The following is a 24935-nucleotide window of genomic DNA, read 5'->3' as shown; positions in this document are numbered from 1 at the left end:
TTTTTTTGTATTTTGTAATGAATGTATTACAAAAATAATAAATTAGATTTATACAGAAAAATAATTCAAAGGAAAATTAAATTAGATATAAATTCGATAGTATTGACGTAAAAACAGACCTTATTTTAAACACACTTTTGCTTCACTCAAAAAACCAAAAGAGGAATATAATGTGGTTACAATTTTTATAAGAATTAATACTCATACATTATTCAACATGGTTCATTAATGCAGCATCGTAAAAATATACGTCTATCTACTCCCTGAGCACACCGCAAAAGTCCCGGATCAAATTACGGTGGAATCTACAATAAATGGTGCACCATCTGTAAAAACAATTTTACTGTATAATCCATTTTTAAAGTAAAATATTATACCGTAATATTTATTTCATTCTAATGATTCAAAGATTTTACTGTAAAAAGTACGGTGTATCAAATTTTTTGTTCCTTAACATGTTCCGATAAAAATGGAATTTACGGTAAAATAAATCGCACCCTGAATGGCAGTACTTTTTACAGTAACTTCATCTAGAATTTTACAGTGTGCGTCTGGGTGCTCGGATTCTTTTAATTAGATTGGTCATTATTGTCAAGAAAAATCCTAAGTCATGTAACTTAAATGAAAATATGTAAGACTTTTAGCATAATCCGCTCATCAAACTTTTTGACTCATTTTTAAAATGTCTGAAAATTTAAGGATTGTTAAAGCATAGTACCGTTTAAATCCGTTGCAAACTTATCATGATTCGAAATTAAACAATACTATTGTACTTTTGAAACTCTGTTACACTTCACTACGGTTCAATATGAGTTTAAATATGACACGATTTTAGCACCTTATTAATTTGCATTCTGCAATGAAAGCCTATTGATGTTAGTGTTAAACGTCCTTCGAGCGCTTGTGTTTAATGAATATATCTTATTCACAATAAAGTTTCTATGTTCGGGAAGCAGCTTTTAAGATTGCTCAAGCATTTTAAAAAAGTTATATAAAATATAGATATTTTTTAATAATTATAGCAGTTTAAATACAGTTCGAAGAGTTTGAAATATAAACGTTTAACTTATTTTCTAATTAAAGATGGTAATTTATGCTCGGAACTTTGAAGTAAAGCAAGTTTTATCATTGTTTTATTTACAACAAGTTAAACATAAAATTACCGTACAGTTATTCAGTGAATAAACCTCTAAGATTTAACAAGGTATATTAATGGTCTCATCAAGCATGTGATTTTAAGAATAAAATTGGCTGCAGGCATTTATAAGAAACTCCATTTATCGTAGATTCCACATTTAACACAAAAATTATCTTGTAAATTTGGAATAAATTCAAATTTTTTTCAATATTTTTTTTCTGTAAAAATGAGTTTTGAAAGTTAAAAATGGTATATTTTTAAGGCTAATTAATAATGTTACTTTTAACGAATTATGTTAGTTAATAATGTTATATGTTGATGTTACTTTTATTTCAATACATATAAATCTTCATTTTCTACTAAATAAAGAATTACTTTTTTACATTGAGTCCTACTCAGAATAAGCAGAAGCGATAAAATATTTTTCTCATTTGCTTCCAAAAGTATTTAATTTCTAAATTTGTCGCATAAATATTTAATCAGCTTTAAATCAAACACTTTCTTTTCCTTAAAAAAATCCTCGGCCTTTCCTTTCTTCTCCTTAATAAGATTTTTTGGCATCCTATATTACTTCATGTTTTATAGAATTTGACGAATAAATAATCATCATAATTTTATTTTTGTTCCAGCAAAGATTTTTCAATCTCTAACAGAGAGAGAGTTAGATAAAGACCGTAGACAAACAGCCATTACTGCATAGCTGTATCCCTCTGGCGGATTTATCTGGCACCAAGCCAAACTTGAGTGAAAGGTGCGAAATATTCCCTTCATTGATTGGTTGCCTGAGGGTTCCGCGACGTGTATATCTATATTTTTATCATTTCTGAAATTTGTTTTACGCTCTTTTACTCTTTTTTTTCTTCAAGCTTAAAAATCAATGGTCGTATTATGAAGACATTTTGTTTTGTAGAATTTTTTTGTTGCTTCTTTTTATTCAGATGTTACTTAAATGGAAGCAATGAATATTTTTTGCTACTTTTTTAGTATTCCCGTTTCAGTAATTAATTTCGATAATTAGTCGCTTTGGGAGTAGTAGCGAGATGGCGTATTTTAATAACTCCTGTTAACGATTTGGGTGAAAGAAACGTATTTAAAAAACTGTAAACAGGTTGTTTTGGGGAGGAGAAATTTTTTTTTAATAGATCGTTGAAAATAAAATAGTTTTTTTTATTAATTTATTTATTTTTTGGAATTGCTTATTCAATTATAGTTGTAGTAATGATTTTTATATTTGCGTGAAGTGTGTTATTTTTTTTCCCTAATGTAGCTTACAATTTTTTTCAACATTCATTTTAAATTTTCTGTTGAAGCATCAATAAGTCCCTTAATTTTGAAAATTTAACAAAATTTGATCGGATTATATCTATAAAATTTGGTTTTAGCATATCCAGGGTTTGTAGTTGTCCTGTTATTCGTGATTTTTGTGTGCGCTTAGACATCTTGTTTTCTGAGAATAAAGATGTAATTTTTTAAAAGGGAAAATGGACTTAAAAAACAGAACGATTCAGGTTTTTGATCATCTTTTCATTTTAATTAGTAATGCCAGTATAAATTGATAAATTTTAGCATTCCACTTTATGAACCATTATTTTATTCAAAAAGTATTTATATAACTTTATTATTTGTGTTTATATATATATATCTCGAAAACTACTTGTTCACTGCATTTCCACATTTGTGACCAAAACTACTATAGAGGGCAATAAAATGCAGCCACCTTAAGCGGTTCTGTATAGCTTTTGAGATTTTGTGTTCCGCCCTTTCATTTTCTACGTCCTTTCATATTAACCAATTACTTGATTTTCTAAAAAAAAGTGGGCAGTATTTCTTGTTTCTTGCTATTACTCTTAAATAACGGTACTGCATGCTTATTTCATTTCAGATCACTTCACTCATTCTTCCGTTTCATACTTCAATTCTTATACTTCAAAGCATTTCATACTTCATATTAATTACATTAGATTCTAGTTTTAAATCTCTACTTATCACAAAATGTTACAATTCAAATCTTTGTTGAAATAGTGGCAAGGACATTTTTCTTACGATCATTCCTCAATTGTAGTAACTGGATTGGGAACTTATGATTTATTCAAAGTCTAACATTTTTAACTAGCAAACATTTATATATAAATAATATAATTATGCTAGCAACGATGCGATAAAATGTACCGTGATTAGTTTTTGCTTTACGTAAAAGACTTCGAATCTATACTATTATTATATAATCAAATATAGACTATTTTAGTTACTCCGAAACCATGGAAATTTAAACGAAATGAATTCAAAGGAAAACGTAGCTACAAATAAATAAATATTAAACATCATTACCCATCTTATATCTTCTTCTTAACAGAAATACACCATACAGGAAAAAAAAATTTCAGCTTTAATGAATATAAATAATAAATCAAACATTAATTAAATAATCAAAAAATTAGATCATAAACTTGATACAGCTTATTTTGATAATAAAAATTCTATTTAACATTTCTTTATGACTATGAAGATTGTGATATCTGGAGTTTAAGGAATTATTTTTATAATTTATACTATCTCTTATTTATACATAAAGCAAAGCATTCCCTCCACAGCCCGTTGAGAGTATGGGCAATGCACAAAGCGTAATATGTGCATTATATATATATATATATATATATATATATATATATATATATATATATATATATATATATATATATATATATATATATATATATATATATATATATATATATATATATATATTGCAAATAATGTATCAAAGTAGAATTAGTAACTTTAGTAATAGAGTAATTAAAAAACATTTCACCAAGTCTTATGAGATTTAAATGTCTTTACTGTAAAACTACAGTTGCTTCACATTTAAATACTTGACATAATTATTTGAATATAATTTTTAAACTTATGAATGTTCTTCCTGTAAAACTAAATTCATTTTGAACTTGAATTCACGCAAACAGAAGAAAATTAATTATTGTTGAAATTATAGTTGAAGTTTCGTTTCAATATACTAATTTAAACTTTCTGGTAATTCTTTTTTATTATTAAGTCGCATCTACTCATTTCTTAACTGCACACAAATTTTTCTCTTTTCACTAACAATAGTCCAAGCTTCGTTCGCAAATTTCATAGTAAGTTCTGTCAAGCAGCTTTGAAAAGAAGGAAACTCTAAAAGTGTCACAATTAATCTAAAAGCCTTAAAATAACTTTTTATTCTACTAACGCTTCTCATGAAACCCTCCACGGCATACACATAAAGTGCCCATCACATCTTCTCATTTGGACTTAATGCATAACTTTCATAAATATTCATTTAACACATTAAAGTGCCCTGGCACGATGCGCTATAGTAGGCACATCCTAAAGGATCTTGGGATTCTTAAGACTCTTTCTCTTTTCTTCTTATTAATAGCTGACATAGAGCCTTTTCCACTGTTAATTAGTATGTTTAAGATGAAGCATCTCATTCTCTTGAAAAGTCCGTGAGCATTGCAATGGATTCTTAAGATGGCGGACACCCCAGCGTAATTCAAATGATGATTGTAATAGAAGATGATTATTGCGAATTCGGCTGTTAGTAATTTCGTTGTTTGTAAATTCCGAGTCTTTTAAAAGAATTAGTTACCATAAATTTTAAGACTGAGATTAAAATAGACTCCTTTCTCGGCAAATGGAAATGAGCGACATTGTTTATTATTGTAATCATGCGCTTTAATGCAATTATGAATTTTTGGATATTTTTGAGCATCGTATTTTTAATGTTAAATATTATACAGCTGTCTAGACAAATGTCAGAACATTAAAGAAATATGTGTTTTGCTATATGCATGGAAGATTTATATCTTTTACGATTGTTTTAGAGTATCTATTCTACAATATAATCTCTAGAGGAAAATAATAAAATTATATTTCTGTAAGTACTATTATGTTTCAGAATTGTCTGCGTAACTATAAATATTTATATAAAGAAAATAAAAAAATAGTTTAAGCATTGCCATATGTAAAGTTATGCAATTTGCTGAGTTTTGACAAGGAGTGGAAATTTTTATAAGTGAAAATGCTATTGTATGTGAGGCTTCAAACATTTTGTGAAATTTTTATTATTGTTCTTTCAGCTTATCGAAATTTGTAATTAGACGTGAGTTAATTCAACATTCTGCAACTAATATCTTGGTTGATTACTTATAAAAATAAAACTGACTTATGTTTATAATCAACTCACAAAATTCTTGAATATTTGCCTACTAGAGAATATTACTAATATTTTACAATATTGTCCAAAATATTATAATATAGTTTTTCAGCAATTTAATGGTATAAAAGCAAAAAACAAAAATTCGATATCTTAAATTTCCTCCGTTTTAGGAAAATTATGCTATGTGTAACCTGGTTAATGTTTTGTTTTTCCTGGTTAATTTTTTGTTTTCGTAAGCTTACATTAAATTATTATAATAATGTGTTTTTTCCGTAATTTAATGGTATAAGACAAAAAATAGAAACTCATTATATTAATTTCCCTCTGTTTCAAGGCAATTATAGCATATGTAGCCTGGTTAATATTTAGTTTTTCCGTTGTTTTTTCTTTCGTGGATAAAAGGTCAGATTCAACGTAATATTAATTCACTATATATAACACAGATTTTTTTAGCAAACGTTTTTAATACGTGGGTCATGTTATCAATATGTGATATTATTCGAATTATGTAATAAGATTCTGGTATAAACAATTAACTTCTCTTTTAAAATTGCAAACATTATCTAAATATGTAAATGAACAATTTAAAAAACACTCAGCATGTAAAATAAACTTTTATTTTTATAATAAATGACATTAGAAGCTTAAAATTAGTAACAAAATATAATTATTGCAATAATTGGATTAGTATTGAATTATATTATACAATTTGAATTATATTACACTATGAATTATATTATTATGTTATACTATTCTATATTCAAATATTATACTGTATTTAAATGTGCTCAAAAAGCATATTTCAATTTTATTATGCCATAACCATCACATATGCTTTTTTTTTCATTTGAAGTAATATTTCATGAAAATGAGTTTTAAAGCTTATTTTGCTAGAAACGAACCCAATATAGCAACGATTTTTGTAATAAAATAGACAAATGAAATAAAATGTGCATATTGTATATGTTATTCTTGAAAGATAGATGTAGCGAAAATTATTTTGTCTGCATTAAAACAAAGTAAATAAATCTCCGACTTAAATACAGTACAAGAACTCATATTGTCACATCCAATGATCCATCGTTGTAAACAGAGACGACAAAAAAATGCTTAAAATCCAATAAAGGAAACCCCAAATTTAGTTCGATCGAAACTATGGTCAATAACTCTAGGCTTTATGCATTATCTATAAACAATTTCGAATTCGTTCACTGGAAAACTGCTTTAAACAAACCGGTTGCAAAGCATAGTCTTTAAAAGCTGAGCGTAAATCAATACACAGCGTTTGGTGCTTAGAAATAATGAATTGGAAATGTGTAAAAGAATGTATATTTTTCCCTTGAAAAACGTAAAATGTTGCGGTAATTGCTATCTTTCGGAGAAGAATTGCCGAATGTTTGGAAACCTAGCGCCATGAGAACGACTTCGATTTTCACCGAAATTCTAAGGCGTTTGATGTAAAATAACTGAAATGAACTGTCTAGAATGATTTATTGCTTAAATTTGAGAAACTTTGAATATGACTTTTGTTAGCAAAACCATCTCCTAACAGAAGGAAAAAAATATTATTTTCAGTAGGAAAAAAAAGTTTTGAAAACTTAATACAATAGGATATTGTAATTTTATTATAGTCAATATTATAAACAGAGGAATAGTTTTTATGTTATGTTTAGTGTTTACAAAAATCATTTTTCCAATAATGCGAGCACAAAATGCAAATATTCGGTGTAATATTTAAGCAATTCAATCCAAAACTTTATTCAGTGTAATAATTTAATAAACTAACGGCCTTTTCCTGCCAATACAAAAAATCGAATAGCTTGTATTAATTTAAGTTATATTTTTAATTTACTTTAAATATAGATATTCTCTGTTCACTGAGGAAAAAGTATGGTCAAAGCTATTAGAAAATTCTATTTACCATGTTTCTGGCTCTATGGGAAGACCAAAAGCTTTGTAATTTTTTGAAAATCGCTTTGTTAATGATTTTGATAAAACTATCAATAAAGTATAATTTTATAATCAGTGATGAAATTTGGTATATGTGATACAGTTCGGAAATTTTACCTTATCATGATCCCTTAAAGAATGGCAATTATTCGACTAAATTTACTCTTCAGTTTTGCATGTTTCACTAAATGTGAAGTAATAAGAACTAGAATTTTGAAAACTAGAATTTCTAGTAAACTATTACCATATGAAAGGAAAAATTCTAACTGAATAGTTAAAATAGCGTATCTTTTGGCTTTATTACCCAATATCATGGTAACTTCACCAGTGAAGTCACTATATAGTACGGCAATTTCCTCAGAATTTTTTCTACCTGTGTCATGAAAAAGCAATGCATTAGAACAAGTACATATCAGAAGCAGCTAATATAAATATTCATTGTAGTAACCATTCGACAAAGTATATTTTTGCAAATCAATGCAGATATTAATTTAATCGCTCAGTTAATGACTTTACATTTCATTTTGCAAATAAATAAATGTACCAAATATCTTAAAGATAAATGTGTATACTGAATGATATTAGCTAAGTTAATTCTGTTACATATTATAATAATATTATTCGAATCGAATTAGTCGAGTTGAATTTATACACCCTTATCAATAAATACAAGCTTCATAATAATGAAGCGAATTAATTTATCTTTATCCATACAAGCATATCCCAGAATTCTATTTGGAAAATATGCTTTAAAAGAAACGCTATGTTAACCAAATTACATAGAATACATATCAAGGATAAGTAACGACATAGGAAAGATGCCCTTTCCAATTGCAATATTTCTATTACTTGATGCAATGTATTTAAAAAAATGATTTTTTTTGCAAAACATATACAATACTTATATTGGTAGTCAGTACATGCATTTGCAATTGTAATTTAAAATAACAATTTTATTCCCGCATTTAAAAATTCCGAATCAAATTACGGTATGAAGTACAAGCACTTTTCGTGTATCAACAGATTTTCTTAAAATCAAATTTTACCGTAAAATATTATACTATAATTTTTACAGTAATATTTATTTAATTAGAGTGATTCAGTGACTTTATGGTAATTATTACTGAAAAAAGTTTGACATATTAAAATATTTATTTAACAACTTGTTCACGTAAAAATGAATTTTAAAGTAAAAAAGTACTGACAATATAAGAGCCGGTACTTTTTACCATAATTTGATTCAAAATTTTTTACAGTGCAGTCATTAATTACAAAATATAAATTTTGATGTTAGTATTAGATTTTAGAAAAGCAAGTGGAAGATAAATTTTATCTAAAAGAAATGGAAGTATTTATACTTGGCAAGAATACTTAATTAAATATATCGATGCTTATAAAAGATAATCAATAAAAACATTTAACGCAATGCTTCCATAAATCCAATTTTTCTTTGATTAAAAATATAAAATTCTTGATATGATAAGTAATAATGAAGACATTCAATCTAAACTCTCGTTAAAAGAACAAATTAATTTTAATAACAGCATATATCTCTAGAAAAATTCATATTTTACTTAATAAGGAGTCGTTTCTTTTGGTAACACTTTTTTCATAGATAGAGATATCTAAAGGTTTCAGCATGAACCAATTCTAAAATATTGAGCCTTCTAAAATATTGGCTAACGTTAATACTTTTTATTACTTTTAAAATAATTGCTTTAAAAAATGATAATTAATAAATTAAATTTATAACTTAATATTACTAATCCTAATAAAAGCAATATTAATTTCTTTTCATATCACGATCTAGTTCTACATTTAAAAATGGCTCTCTAAATGAGACACATTTAACATAACCATTTGAAAAGATAAATTCTTTTCAACTAATTATGTTTAAGTTTTGTTAAAATTTAAAAGTAATTTGGAGATGTTTGTTAATTTCCTTTAATAAATGCTGATCATCCTAAACGAGACAGTAAATAACAACTTTGCACAAACTAAATTGAATATAATGATTATTGGGTTTAATAATTTGAATCTAAACCATTTTAAACCAAAAAAACTTTGTTAAAATTTGTAAAAAAATTAGAGTGTGTAGAAAATAAAATCTGTCTTCCAAAATTTTATAGTTTCGCAGTCTCACTTTTAATGAAATTTTTATGTTAAATTCCGGGGAGTCAGTAGGGCATACATGAATAATGATAAAACTTATTTTTTTCGATGTTTTTTTCCCTAGAAACTGCTTATGAAATCGCTTTGAAAATTTTTGCGGTTATTTTTAATTATGTCAGTTGCATAATGCGATTATATTGCAGCGTTAACAAGAAGACTGAGTTATGAAAGTATTTTGCCCAAAAATGATAAACCGTTTTACAAAATTGAAAGCTGTCTAATTGAAGATTTTTTTGTAAAATTTCCGCTAAATATATATATTAACAAATATTACAGTATAAACAAGTATATGTAAATATTCTGTGCGAAAAAAAATGTAACGTTATCCTGCTTAGATGCTGAAAAAAAACTTCGTAAAAGGTCAGAATTAGCATCATTATTAATAATTGCTTTACCGACTCCCCTTACAATTAAATATTGTTATCTGTCCTAGCATCTATTTGGGCAATATTTAAAATTTTGCTCAAATATTTTCTTCATAAAGTAAACATTCATGTTCTAAACTAAAATAAATCTTTTCAAAAATGAATTTGTCATATTTCAGACAAAGTACACTGTCCTTTTCATCCATGCAAAAATTTCTACACATGACAACCAGAAGATTTAGATTTTATCATATATTTTATTATATATATATATATATATATATATATATATATATATATATATATATATATATATAATAGTAGCGTATTAATAAAGTTTTGCTTCAGAGAAGTACTTTTGCGTGAATAATATTAAATATCTTAGTAAATAAGGAAGATCTGAGAAAACTGAGGTATAAAATAAAAAAGAAAATAATATGTTTGGAAAGAATTATTGCATTGATGTGAATTTTTAAGGATAATCACGATGTTTACAAATATCGTTTATCCGTTCTGAATAAGAGAAATAAGAACTTTACTTCAACTCAAGCCGCCCATTTCTGTTTTTGAAATAATGGAATAGCAGTCACATTTCCTTCGTTTAGAAGACTTCAGGTATCTTGTTTCTCTAAATAAAATGTAACTGTAATCGGAATCTTTTAAAATTATTCTCGCGAATGGTGATTAAATTTCATTGCAAGGAAAACGAAAAAAGGATAAAGAGTTAAAAGCACGTCATTTTAAATTTTTATTATTCATGAAACTTTAATGCATTTGTTCCGAGAATGTTAAATGGCGTTTCATTTTATTTTATACTTGCTATGTTCTGTGTAAGATCCCGAAACTTGAAACATCAACAGATTTAGATTTTTATTTGCTTTTGGAATTGCAAAATGCTTCTTTTTTGGATGTTTATTCTCATTAAAAATGAATTAAATGATATTTTAACCAATTCAGAAAGTTTACTGGTGCGACACGCATGAATATTTCTTAACACTTCTGAAGCTACCATTTACAAAGTCAAGCAGCTACGCGTTTCGGAAGGACCATCTCTTCCTTCATCAAGTAGTTAAAGAATGACAATGATAATAAATGGAAGGTATGAGTGGATCAAAAAAATTATTCCGAACTAATTCTTGTGCAGTCTTTCACTGTCATTTTCAGCTGTCTGGTGGAAGAAAATCTGAAACCCTTCTTTCTAAAATCTGTTGTTGTTTTATTCCGTCATTGGAATATTACTAGTTAATAAAAGATTTTAATTTATGAACCTTTTTCAAGGTTTATGACTAATGCCCTTGCTTAGACTAAATATAATTACCATTCTGTAAAAAATTCCTGTAAAACTCGTTTTTGCGATAAAATATTATTACATACAGTAAAATTTACAGTAATATGTATTTAATTATAGAGTTTTTATAATTTTATGATAATTATTACTGTCAAAATTACAGTAGATTAGATTTATTGTTCTGTCAGATGCTCGGGTAAAAATCAATTTTTCCGGCAAAACGTACCAATACACTGAATGCTGAATCACTTTTTTGCAGTATGTATTACAAAGATGATTTAGTTTATTTGAAATATTAATTTATATTTTCTTTTCCAGGTTATGGAAATATTGCTCCACGGACCAATTGGGGAAAAATTGCTACTATTGTATATGCCATCTTTGGAATACCCCTGATGCTGTTATACCTCACCAACATAGGAGACATTTTAGCCAAATCTTTCCGGTACTGCTATGGACGACTTTGCAGCTGTAGTTCAAACGATCCTTATAAGCGTAGGCGCCACAACAACCACCATCCAACAGAAAACTATAGGGTGCACCACATAGTAGCTCATAACTCTCCAAATCGCCATCATTCTAACGCAGAACTTGGAATACAGGACAAGTTGCATTTGCCCACTGATGACGAAGTTCAGATTGAGAACATGCCCGATTTAGAACTGGACCTGGATTACGAGAGGCCGCGAGTGTCTGTTCCAATCACGTTATGCCTACTTATATTGGTCAGTTATATTTCCGGCGGGGCAGTTTTATTTTCCCTTTGGGAGGGCTGGGGATTCTTAGATGGTTCTTACTTTTGTTTTGTGACTCTCAGCACAATCGGTTTCGGTGATCTTGTCCCAGGAGATTCAGTTGTGTCCGATGAAGGTTCTCAAGAAAAACTAGTGATATGTTCCCTTTATCTTTTATGTGGTATGGCTTTGATAGCTATGTGTTTTAATTTAATGCAGGAAGAAGTCATACATAAAGTTAGAAACTGTGGGAGAAGCATTGGCGTCATTAAGGATCAAGAAGAGGAAGATGATATGGGATGATATCAGACTTATTTTATAAAATGATAAAAGTTTAATGAAGTCTTAAAAAGCGGAGCTAATGAAATCAGGATTATTTACCTTAGCAGAAATGAACGACGCAGGTTGTCGTTAAACAGACAAATTGTTCTCGGCACTGTTAGTTTCTCAAGTTTCAAATATTGAATACTTCCTTAGAGAAGGTAACTATGATGAAATGATCAAAACTATAGATTTATCAATCCAAAATATATGGTATTTGTTGATTACATGATTATAAAAGAGTTTTATATGAGTAAAGAGTTTTTATATACATAAAGTAGACATTTTTATCAAATTATAAATTTTGTTTAATTGCTATTTTTCAATATGAATTGCTTTTTCCTCATAATTCAAGAGCAGTTTTAATTGAGCTTTGCTAACAAAACACTAGGAATAATATTATAAAAAAATTAAAACTGAAAACACAGATTTTATTTATATTTCAGTTTTATCTACTATCATCATTTTAATGCTTTTTGTAATGTATCCCAGAAGTACCATTAAAAATAATGCCTCAAAACTACTTAGATGATTATTGTCTAATTTTATTGGGGTGTTATAATTTACCATATAATTTTATCAAGATTGTTAGCAAACATGTATGTCATAATGTATATTGTCCCACATTCAAATTTCTGTCCGATCCTTGGCAATTTATATTCTGCCACATTGATAAAAAAAACCGCCCGCAGTTAATTGAACAGTTGGATAGATTTAGAAACACGTTGAATTTCTTTTCAAATAATAACCTGTATCACATCTTAAATTTCCAACAACTTTTTCAAGGAAATTTTTGTGAATAGTAATTTATGGTTGGTTATGAATACAATGTAAATTAAAAAAGATCGTGTTCAAAATTTCAAGAAATAAATGTTTACTGTATTAAAAAAATATATATTTTGCAAATTTTCCTTTTTCTTTTTAAAATTTTGATCTAAGAATTGAATGAAATGAATTCACCCTCATTTAAAAATTTTTTTAAAATTCTAAAAACTCAGAAGGATTCTCTAAAAAACACTTTAAAAATAGCGAAAGAAGGAGAGCAGAAAATAAGAAACTGAATAATGTTATTAAATTTTGACCTACATTTTTTGATTACTTTTTTTGTTCAAGCGCTTAAAGTTGGAAAAAACCATGCAGAAATTAGTGACAGAAAAATGCATATAATTATGATAAATAAAAGCTTGTAAACAAAATTAATTTGCCTTTTTTTCCCTCTTTTTAATGCTTTTTATTTTAAATTTATGCTTCTTTGTTTACATAAAAGAAAGTATTTCATAATTTGTAAGGGTTTGCATAATATTTTACAAACCCTGTAAATTTTCGTCATTTAACAATTTGTTCAAATTTCTTTTACAATCTCTTTTTTCAAAATTTCTTTGAAATTGAAATTATTTTGAAAATTTGAAAGTCTCTTTTTCAAGAAAAGGCGTGATGTCATAAATAAACCGATTAAAAATCACATTTGATAAAAACTCATAAATATGCTTCAATTTCAACTGTTAAGACTAAACACGATATATTTCAATTATTTTTCTTTTTTTTTTATATCAAATTGGCAAAAAATTAGGAACAGTGTGTTTTAAGTCACACTTTTTTTTCAAGAAAACAACACATTAGTTGTTCTACTTCCATCTTAAGCATGGCATCAAAAACCAGACCGAAAATGAAAGCATTGATTGAGATTGAATTTGTTCAATTGTTTATAGATTCTATTGCACGGTCCAACCAAATACCAAATCAAAACTGAGCAACTTGATTTTAAAAAAAACTTAAAAGAATTTTGTTAAGATATTATTTTTAAAAAAATCGAGTTCAATGTTATTATATACATTTTACGCTCAATAATTGATAATTAGTGTAGTTATGAATTAAAAAATGTCTTAGTTTATGCGATTTATTTATTACTATTTATATCTAAATAACATCTTACCTGCGAATTGTTTTAGTTGTTGATGAAGGTCAGGGTTATCATTTTCAGTCATCTTTTTTGAGCAACTTTCACAAAAGATACATTAAAGGAAAGGAATTTTTTAAAATTATTACAAGAAAAGATGCTCACGGCAAAACTTTCGTCTAAGCCCACATGTAATGTCATATTGCAATATTTTGATTTAATTTATTAATTTTAATGCATTATGAAACTGAATTAAGACTGAAAAACTAAAATTCAGTGTTGTCCGAAAACTATAAAGTAAATTTTTATTGAAATCTTATCTCAAAACTCGATATTGGACTTTCATAATTATTATTACAATTACTACCCGTGTTTTATATAAGATTTTAAATACTAAACAATTTAGTATCTTTATTAATGAAAACAAACTAACGTAGAGGTCCTTGCAATAAATCCAGAAATTCTCTGAATCTTGATGAAATAGATGGAAACAGAGAGCAACGCTATTTCAATGTTACCCCAGAAAATGTGATTTCTGGTCTTATGAAATTTGTTACCCGGTTGAAGGAATAAAAGAGTGTTTTGGAAAAAAAACTTGTTTTTGTTTTCCTTTCTCGTATTAATTTATTTCTCAGCATTTTATTAATTTGTTCATAACCTGTGTTTTATGCTTGAGACGTTAAAGAATTTTGTTATTACCGAAACTTTTTTTACTCACTGTGAAATAATTTGTTAATAGTTTTCCAATTTATACTAAGATTTACTTCATGCATAAATTGGAAATTTAAACGGGTGTAATAGTTTCCGAGCTGCTGCAAAAAACCTGCATTAAAACCTAGAGTTTTTAAACGTACACTGTAAAATATCTGGACCAAATTACGATAAAATGTACCGGTATCCAGGATACCGATAATTTTTACTGTAAAATTCTATGAAGCAAAAAATAGGATAAACCGTTTCTTTCTTCACAGTAATTTATTATAAAATTACTGAATCAAGGTAGTTAAATAATTGTTGGTGTGAAATATATGGTAAAAATGGAATTTGCGGTGAAATTGATTTTGAGGAAGATCGGGTAAATGGGTCCGGTACTTTTTGCCTCAATTTGATTAGGAATTTCTTAAGGTTTATTTGCATTCTAACACATGTCGATGGAATAGTCATTAATAGGGATTACCATCACGAAATTTTAATGCTATGTTGCTTAGTTACTACAGATACTCCTACATAAATTTGTAAACAAAATAAATTAGTTTAGAAAGAAACGTTAAAGAATAGTTTTACCCCCTCAAAATTATTTACTTTTAAGTAAATATATGATGTGGTATTGAGTGATCGAAATACTTCAGAAGCAAATAAATATTATTAAACTGAGTCAATACGAATATTTATTTACAGTTTATAGCTTCGATTTTTTTTTCTATTTCAAAATTATAGGATATTTACTTTAAGATATCAAAATGTAAGACAGTGACGTTAGTATATTATACGCAGAAAAAATTTCAGTATAATTTCCGTACAGTCTGACTTTCTTTAATGGTTTATCTGAAATTTCAGTTTTCAAAATTTTAGTCCACATTAGCAAAACAATACAAAATTTAAAGTAAATTTAGCAAAATAAGAAGTTGTTTTTATGCCGTGTTTAAATGTCTCAAGATAACAAAGCTATAACCAAATTTCAACACACATCATAAGGCAAAGCATATTTTATTGTAAAGTTTACCAAAATTAGTACTAAGGCACTTCGATAGAAATTACAGAGCTTTTTGAGCTGTCCATAAAACCAGAAAATGGTAAATTTCACCATATCCTGTTAGTTTTGACCACAGTGTCTCAGTGTGTAACTTTAAGAAGTTACTTTTACGAACAAATGTGGTAATTGTTTAAGTTAACAAATAAAACTGTTTAAGTTGACAAATAAGTAACTGTGTTTGCAATTAAGGTAAAACAGTAGTAAAAAGAACATACAACAAGAAAGTTATCATCAAAGTATAAATTTTTGCTTAAAAGGTGCGCTAAGGCTGAGTGAGAACCGTAATGCTAATAACCTTTATTATATTATTATTATAATAGTTAAATAAAAACAAACAATTAAAATATTTTTATTTATTATATTTAAGTCTAATAAATTATTGTCATAAAGATTCATTAGAGCCCGGTTGAAAGTTAAGATATATACTACTTAAATAACTTGGACGCAGCTTTTAATATTAGTTCAAAAAGGCAAAACATATTTAGAAAATATTTTTATCATATGTTTTGAAGCCGGGATTGCCTGGTTGGTAGGGTGCTGGACTTACGTTCGTGAGAATGGGAGTTCAAGTATAACCGGCTGAAGACTTATTGTGTAATAAATTGTGATTGATGCACGTTGAATCTGTAGAGTTAAAAAGTCCTCCATACTTCCATAGCAAATTATACCTCTGTTGGTACTGAATTGGAGATTGATCAGTCTCTGTTTCTGGTCAAAATTACGATCTGTAGATGAATAAATTGACTTTTGAAAGGGTTCACCCTATAAATGGGTGTGACAGAAATAGAATTCTTGGCCATAGATGTTGCCACTGGAAAACAAGAACAATCGCACCCCTTGTCTTAATGGCCAGCGAAAAAAGCTATATGTTTTCGGTTCCACACATTTTCCTGATGATTTTCCACTTCTTTTAACTCCACAACATTTTGACTCCGATTTTATGATTTCTTTACAGTTAAAAGTGTTATAACTCAACAATACATAAACTTTTTTTCCACTATTTTCTAAGAAGAGTGTAGAAGAAGGATTATCAAAACGAAAACTATTTTATAAATTTAATCAGTGCTTGATGGAAAGAATATGCTATCTCGAATTACGCCGTCTCAACTAGGCATCCAAACTTGAACAATTATAAGTTTTATGATTGATTTAATAACCTATTGTTAAGAATTGAAAAAAAAATGCCTCTCTGGTTTATAATATGTTTTACAAATACAGAGGTAACATCTACTTGTAAAGCCCGATTGAACTCTTGAAAATAGAGATTTGTTGGAAGGTAGGTTGGCACTTGTTGCATTGTACACATATTTGCTTGAGCAGTACAATCATAAAAAAAAGAACTCACAAAATCGCAATCAATCATGTATCATAAATGAATGTTAGTTTTGCAATTGCCTTCGTTCCATTCCACACACGTGCGCCATTGTTTTTTCTATAAGAGAACACACACTCATTTGTTTGCTATTCGTGTTTCACGTCTTCAGCATTCACTCAACATTCACGTTTAAAAAAATTTAATATAGAAATAAATTTATGGAATGTAGTGTGTTTGCTTTAAAGGAAGTAAAAATGATTTAAAGACCTACAAAAATGCAGAATATATAGAATTTTATTCATAGAAGATTGCAAAAAAATTTCCATAATTGGAGGTGTTTGTCTAGAGGAAGTGCCCGCGTAGTGAGCTACCCATTATTTTCATTAATCTAACTTTCAGCATTAATATTATTCTGGGATAAAATAATAAATTATTTAAAAGAAATGATATTGCTTGCTTATCAATTTAAACATTAAAGCAGCCATATGTATATATGATGAACTTAATAGTTATTCATCAATCGTGCGTGATTAGATTGAATCCAATAGTCAAATAGTTTCTGTTCTCTCGCTTGTCATCTCTAAAAAACATTGCTGTTAACTAATGCTTTATCATCAGAACTATTAAAAGAAATGAATGAAATTTGTGTATTTTTATAATATTTAAAATATTTATCACTCATTATTTACTTTTTTTTTTAAAAAAAAAAGACGATGAGTGAATGATTGAATGATGTTTTTCAGAAACGAAAATATTAATTTAGATTTCTAAGAAGCATATAAAAATTTTTTATCCAAGTTGTATGCTTTTCTTTATATTTTTTTGTAACAAGCACTTTTAGTATCGTTTTCTTTTATGTGATTTAACTGTACATTGATCTTCATTTGTTTCTCAATAACCAACTGTTTCGAGCACTTTTTGCCAACTTTAAGAAATAATAGTTTTTAGTTCTGAAAAAAAAGCTGCAATTAGTATTCTAAAAGTCACTATAACATATATCGCTTAAAATTTTTTAACATTAAAGCATATATCCAGTCCAGACGATCATTCATAGTTCTTGTTTCTTGAAAATGCCTAAATACTTATGAAAAATAGCTTTTTTTTCCTCGAAAATGGACTATTTTAGGGAAATTTTATAAAATCACAAGCAATCAAACAAATTAAAACGAAAGATTCTATCAGCAATAGTTTGGAAGGTTTTTGAAATTTTCTTGAACTCTAAATACATTTTTGATATTAAAAGCAAACTTTTTATTACTTCATATAAGAAGAATGAAAAAGATCAAAAATGGACACATTTTTCTTATTCATCCTTTAAAAAAGGCAAACCATTTCCTTTTACAAAGTTTAATGAAAGTATAACTATTAAATATAAAAATTTTAAAAATTCAATACATAATTAAATGTAAAAAGATACTTATTTTCCATGCTGTTTAAGTTGATAATATAAGAAGCATTATATATATATATATATATATATATATAACTATACCTGTCTTTTTTAAATTATAAAAACCAAAACTTATTCGTGTTATCAAATAAATTTTAAACGATTTTCTACATAGTTGGAGAAAAATAAAATTTAAATACAAGTTTTATAATAAGTTAAAAGCCTGCATCGTTCAATCATAATAAAAGTTTTTTTTTAAGAAAACTAGTCCTCTAACAATGCAGTTGCTTCTATTAATAACCTGTTCTTTTGTAAGTAAATATGTTTTTGAAGTATCTTCATGCCTTAAGCTAAACAAAACAAATACACTTTTTATACTATCTCATCAAAAAATAATTTTATCGAGATACTTTTTAAATAATATTTGTGAAAGAAAGGTGAATATTTTGAAATTATTAAGAGGGATTCATTTAATTCCACTTTGTAGGTGTTTTATTTTTTCAAAATCAAATTAAATGTGTTTCAGGAGTAGGATAATCTAAACTAGACTGACGGTTTTAAAAAAGTTATAATAATTAAATTCTTTGAGCTAAAAAAGGCACAATTCTCTAAGTAAATTCATGTGAAGGGACATACAGCCTCATATTGCACATTTTTAGTTCAAAAATTTATTTTCAGATGACGCTGATAAAGGAAAAAGTTGCAGAAAAGAAATTGAAAACAGCAATTAAACAATTAAGTTTTATAAAATCTTTCTGCGAATAAAAATGACATTGAAATGTTTTTAAATGAATTTTAATAGTCACAATCGTATGATGTAATCAGAGAAGGAAATTTTTATACATCAAATCAAAAAAAAAATTATAAAAAGGACGGATTTTTTAATTAATTTGTAAAAACACGAGGAACTGTGAGAGAAAATATTTGGATACTTGCAAGCAACGTCACGCGTGGATCAGCCGATCAGATAGACGCATAAACGTCACGTTGTTTGCAGGCATCCAATTAAATCTAATTCGAACATTGATTCAGACTGATAATAAACCCAAACCTAAAGCTGTAACGTACTCGATTAACTTTTTTATTGCTACAAATTTTTGAAAACCGTCAGTCTAATTTAGAACATACTGTATATGAGATAGATTAATTTCAACTACTAAGAGTACAACAATTTCTTTTAATTTCAGAAAAAGATCTCTTCTTTAAACTTTTAAATAAATATTTTTAGTTCTCTAGGAAAAACCAAGCATTTCATGATTTTTGATATTGAACTTACTTTAATTTTTCAACAATAAATATAGAAATTAAAATTTTAGACATGTAAGGAAGTAAAATATTCCATTTTAGTTTTTAATCTGGTTCAAATCAATTGATTGCTCATAAGTTTCCTTCAATTTATATCTATTAACATGATTTGTTTTGCTGTTCACTGTCACGTTGCACTTAGTATTTTGACCATTTAAAATGCCAAATTAAAATACTAATTTTGACCATTTAAAATACTAAAATTTATGTATTTATTAATAAAAGTAATAAAAATAATTAAAAACTTCCAAGTAATAAAGACAACAAAATTTTTTACCATCCTCATTACTGTAATCATTAAACACATGCTATTCTCAGACACCGAAAAAGAATATATCGCTGTTTTTGGTCACCAATAATAAACTCTAGGCACCATTTCTGACATTTTCTTATTTCAACAATTCTCGATGTTCAAAGATTCTGTTACTTTGCTCAGATATTTTATTTCACCTATTTCTTTTATCTACTACCCTCACAATTCATTTGAAACTTACATAACATTCATACGGCATATTTCTCACAGTATATATATTTTTCTTAATATACCAGTGTGTCGTTTCCCTTTATTTAAATTGAAAAACAAAATATCGTTTCTGAAACAAAACAACTCAACTCGGGCGAATTTTTATCCGAATTTTTTTTTCACGTCGATATATTTCCTTTCCGCTTTTCTACTTATGGTGATAAACTTCAAGTCGTTCCAGCCTGCATCTATTTCATATTTATACACTTCTACCATGAAACTTGAAATGGACCTGCAACTTGAAGGAATTTGAGCTGGTTTTTATGATTTATAGCGGTGCGGAAAAAGAAAACGGACACAGGAGTTTTTCTTAATAACAGGAGGCTTTTCGAAGGATTGATCTTCTTAAACATTTTTTTCCAACTCTTTTTATTTCCTTATTCTCCGTTGCTTATGTCCTTTCATTTGCTTAAAAGCTTTCCAATATATTACAGAAGCATAAAATTGGAATGTAAAAAGAAAAGCAAAATATCGTAAGCAAAATTGAAAGCAGTATTTAGATACGGGTAGTTATGAGGTGTTTATGAGGTAAGGTTTTTAAGTAATTAATTGTGGTACTTCAGTAAGATGATAATTGAAATATAGATTTATTATAAATATTGCTAGCTGCGATTATGATATTAAGTAAATAATCGATAGTTTTGAGTTACTTATGCAAATTGAGCTTTTAGATGAGATAATTGAGCTGTTATAGATGAAAGCGTTGCCCAGATTATATAAGCTCAGCCTTAACTCAGGTTACGTAACATTGTAGTTGCATTCTCGAACGTTTTGGTGGTTTTTTTCAGTTTACTTCCCCTTTTGTCTGTATTTAATATAAATTAACTTATTTAGATGGAAATGCGTAACAATATATGTTAATTTCAGCAAATACTTAATATTTTATAGGCTTTCCTTTCTTTCAAAAATAAGTATTTATAGAAATCAACTGTTAAATTTAGAAAAAAAATTACATTTAAATAAAAACAAATATTTATTAAAATATTAGAAAGTACTAATTTTTTTTTATTGAAATGTCCATATTAGTTGTAAAAGATATTAGTCGTTCGTCGGAAGTTCAAAACAATTTACCTTTTGTTTCAGAAGATGTTAGATGCTAATTTTGTTTAAAATTATATGAAAATATTTTTTTCTTCCTTAAAATCTTCAGGAGACTACATTCCTATTGTTAAAGATGGAAGTAAATTATTATGGCTTAAATAAAGAAACTCCTAAACCTGCCTTGTTTAGCTCGACGTAAAATAAACTCTTCAAATGCATTTATTGTACATTTTCCTCTAAGCATGGCTAATCAACTAGGGGAAGCCCGGACAAGATAGACCGCTTAAGGAAACTTGGTTTAAAAAATAGTAAACTAGATCAATTTTATTTCTTTTATAGTGTAAAGATATGGTGGGAACATTGCTCTTACGCATCTCATACAGAAAATAAATAAATAATGAAGTTCAATAATAATAACTTAATATAAGCAAAAATAGAACATTGTCCCATCTTGCCCGGGCTCCCTGTGCAAGATGGGGCACATAATTATATTTCAAAAATCACAGAAATTAATGTCAGAATAAAGGAATAATCGACAAAGAAAAACGTTCCTAAGCATCACAGTTACTGCATAAGAAGGGGCCAAAACCGGAATACGCACTGCACTTTTTATGAGTCCATTCTGAGCAATCTAAACATTGAATCCAGTCTTCAGTAACAGTAAGTTATATTTGCTAGTCTATATGTTTGTTTTTTGTTAATATTACCTTATTTTCTATGCTTCTTGCCCAATCCGGAGAGTTTAATGTTTATTTTACACTTTTATTCCACTTTGGCTGTCCCATCTTGCCCGGATAGTATATTTTTAAAAAAAAAATTATCTGCAAATTTGTTTTCGAAATAAATTTTAATTTTCACTACTCATTATGTTTGTACAATAATAACACTACAGTGCAACAAATTTGAAGCATTTATTGCAATGCATTAAACAAATAATAACAGCATAGAAACCTGGAAAAATATTTTAGCACGATGTAAGAAAGACAAAACAATGCTTGCATTTCGGTAACACCTTGTGAACTGACGAAAAAACTTGTGCGTATTAAAAACAACAATATTTTCTTTCTGAAAACGCACTTTAGATATCGTTACCGTGATACGCATAGAAGAAAAAGCGATGCCCCGTCTTGCTCGGGTGTCCCGTTTTGCCCGGGCTTCCCCTACCCCTATCTCTTAAGAGTCATGGAAAAAATACCTCATCCTGACAATGTGGTCTGGACAATGTTCCAAATGAGGTCAATGTGACAATGTTCCAAACTTTAAAATGCACAACCAGTGAGCGGACTTCCATCCACTGTACATTTAAAATGGAATTTGCTGCGTATATAGATACAACCAACAGGTCACCACCAGCACAGAGTCAGCGACGCTTCAATCGACTGCGCTAGCAGAGTACCTACTTTTGTTGAACATCAACACCATCATCAGTACGGGTTAGAGGTGATTCATGTATCTGCTGGTCAAAACTGGAGTATGAATCTGATTTGCTAGGGCCAAAGGATTCACTGCTTCTGTCTAAGCCATAATAAGCCATAAGCATGTCTAAAATTTACTTTCATATTTTGAGCTGTTTAGTAAAGCAGCATTTAACAAAACTAACATGCTAGTTATTATACAGTTTAAAACATAAATTTAAAAAACAATGAAATATAATGATCACCATTCACAACACCAGTTTCTAGAAAAGCAAATTACATCGCAAAAGAAGTTTCCTAATATTTTTCACTGTACCCACAAAGTTTAATCGATTAATCTTTTGACATTGTCGATGTCATCGTTATAAAGTGACACTCGCAAACAAAACGTCAGGAGAAGAAGTCACAAATTATTTACACGAATGCCGCTAGTGTCCAGAATGAGCAACTGACCATTTGTAATCGGTCACCTGGAAAAAAGGAAGGGGGGCTTATCAGGGCCATTCCTCCTCATTGCTTCTTCTGCGTCATCTCGTCTTCTTTTCGTCTTTCTTTCATCTTTACTTAATTCTTTCTTTTTTCTTTTATCTTACATTTGCTAAAACCAGCCTTTTGTCTGATAATAAGGTAAATGATTCTAATACATGTTTAAGCAATGTGATCTTTCACGTAAAAGTTGAAGTGCTTGGAAGTTCAATAAAGATAAGTTTTTTACATATACATGAACGTTTTTAGGTGTTTATATTTTTACATCGCATGCTTTTTACATTTCATTCTAATTCCTTTCTCCTAATTTGTTTTTAACTAAATTCATTTTTATCACTTTCTATGAATGGTTTTTAAATGTCTTCGAGATGTAAAAATAGATACTCAAATATATTTTTTTTTCATTCTTGTCGAAACCGTTTCCAGGTATATGCTCCAAGCAAAAATTTCGTCAAAATGACGAAATAACACTTCTTTAAGTAAACTAATTTAATCAAAACTAAAGAAATATTTCGTCATTCTTTTGGTTACCAAAAAAAAGCATATAGGTACCACAACACAACAAAGACAGCTAGAATAGAGATATAAATTACACTCTGACCGTAGCGGGATTCAAACTCCGTATTTTCGTATTTTCCTGGTACAAAGCCAACTCCTTGACCAAGCATGAATCCGGTCAGCTAATTCGTTACTTTATTTCGGATTGTGTAGTCCTTATTATAGTTAACAATCTCCCAGTGCACTGCGATAAGGTTTTGAGTTGTGGAAACATTTTCGCCATACATTTGAGAGCTCGCGTTTCATATCAAATCCTGTGATTTTGTGACGAAATAATTTCCATGAATATCGAAAAACTGCTCTAGGATTACTGAATTGTCAAAAGAGAGAGTTTTATTCTTCATTTGAAAGTAGACTGATAGACAGTTGGAGAGTGACCATAAAAATCATATTTTTGACAGTAAAGTAAAATGCCAAAAATACGAACGCTATGACACGAAAAAATTTTATGAGTGATAGGGAATTATAGATTTTACGGAATGAAAGCTTGCCGAAAAGGAAAGCTAAGCAGTTTTTTTACTTACGTGACTAATATATTTCTGATAATTGTGAATTATTTCCAAATAATGAATATTACTTAACTACCAAAAGTATTTACTATCACATCTCCAATAGCAACTAGTATCGCAATATCAGTAGTACCTAACTATCACCAAAATTAAAGCATCATTCGAGTCAATAGTGGCTAAAAGATTTTTTGCGGCACTTGGAAACGCAATAATGCTTTTAATTCCTGCACTGAGGAAAAAAGCATTGTCAAAACTGCCAGAATTTGGAAAAATGAATCGCGTTTTTGTCTCCATGAGAACACCAAGGAGCTTGGTAATTTTTACCAAAGGGCTTTGGAAATGATTTTGGTAAAATTGACTATAAAATATGGCTTTAATAATATGTGATAACATTTGTAAAAGTGAAAAATTTGGATATTTTTATCATGATACTTTAGATCATGACATAAAAACCATTCATTTAGCTTGATTTGCTTTTCATTTTGTATTGTTTTCGAAATGTGTGGAAAGAATAACTATAATTTTGTAAACTAGAATTTCCGATAAACCGTTAGCATGTGAACGGAAACATTACCACCAA

General features: G+C 28.2%; 1 protein-coding gene across 1 annotated transcript in view; it reads left to right on the top strand.

The window, feature by feature from the left end:
- LOC107445842 (TWiK family of potassium channels protein 7) overlaps positions 1-14654 on the top strand; it is an 82781-nt gene extending 68127 nt beyond the window's left edge. Inside the window, exons 2-3 of the mRNA XM_016060333.4 lie at positions 11427-12975; positions 13028-14654. Coding sequence (XP_015915819.2) covers positions 11427-12145 — 719 coding nt within the window. The 3' untranslated portion in view covers positions 12146-12975; positions 13028-14654. The remainder of the gene's footprint in view (positions 1-11426; positions 12976-13027) is intronic.
- The last annotated feature ends 10281 nt before the right edge of the window (positions 14655-24935 follow it).

This window comes from Parasteatoda tepidariorum, chromosome 8 (assembly GCF_982258835.1).
Source record: "Parasteatoda tepidariorum strain Cologne lab strain chromosome 8, Ptep-v5.0, whole genome shotgun sequence".
Taxonomy (NCBI): Eukaryota; Metazoa; Arthropoda; class Arachnida; order Araneae; family Theridiidae; genus Parasteatoda; species Parasteatoda tepidariorum.
The sequence above is the reverse complement of the archived record's forward strand: the minus strand, read 5'-3'. Positions and strand labels throughout refer to the sequence as shown.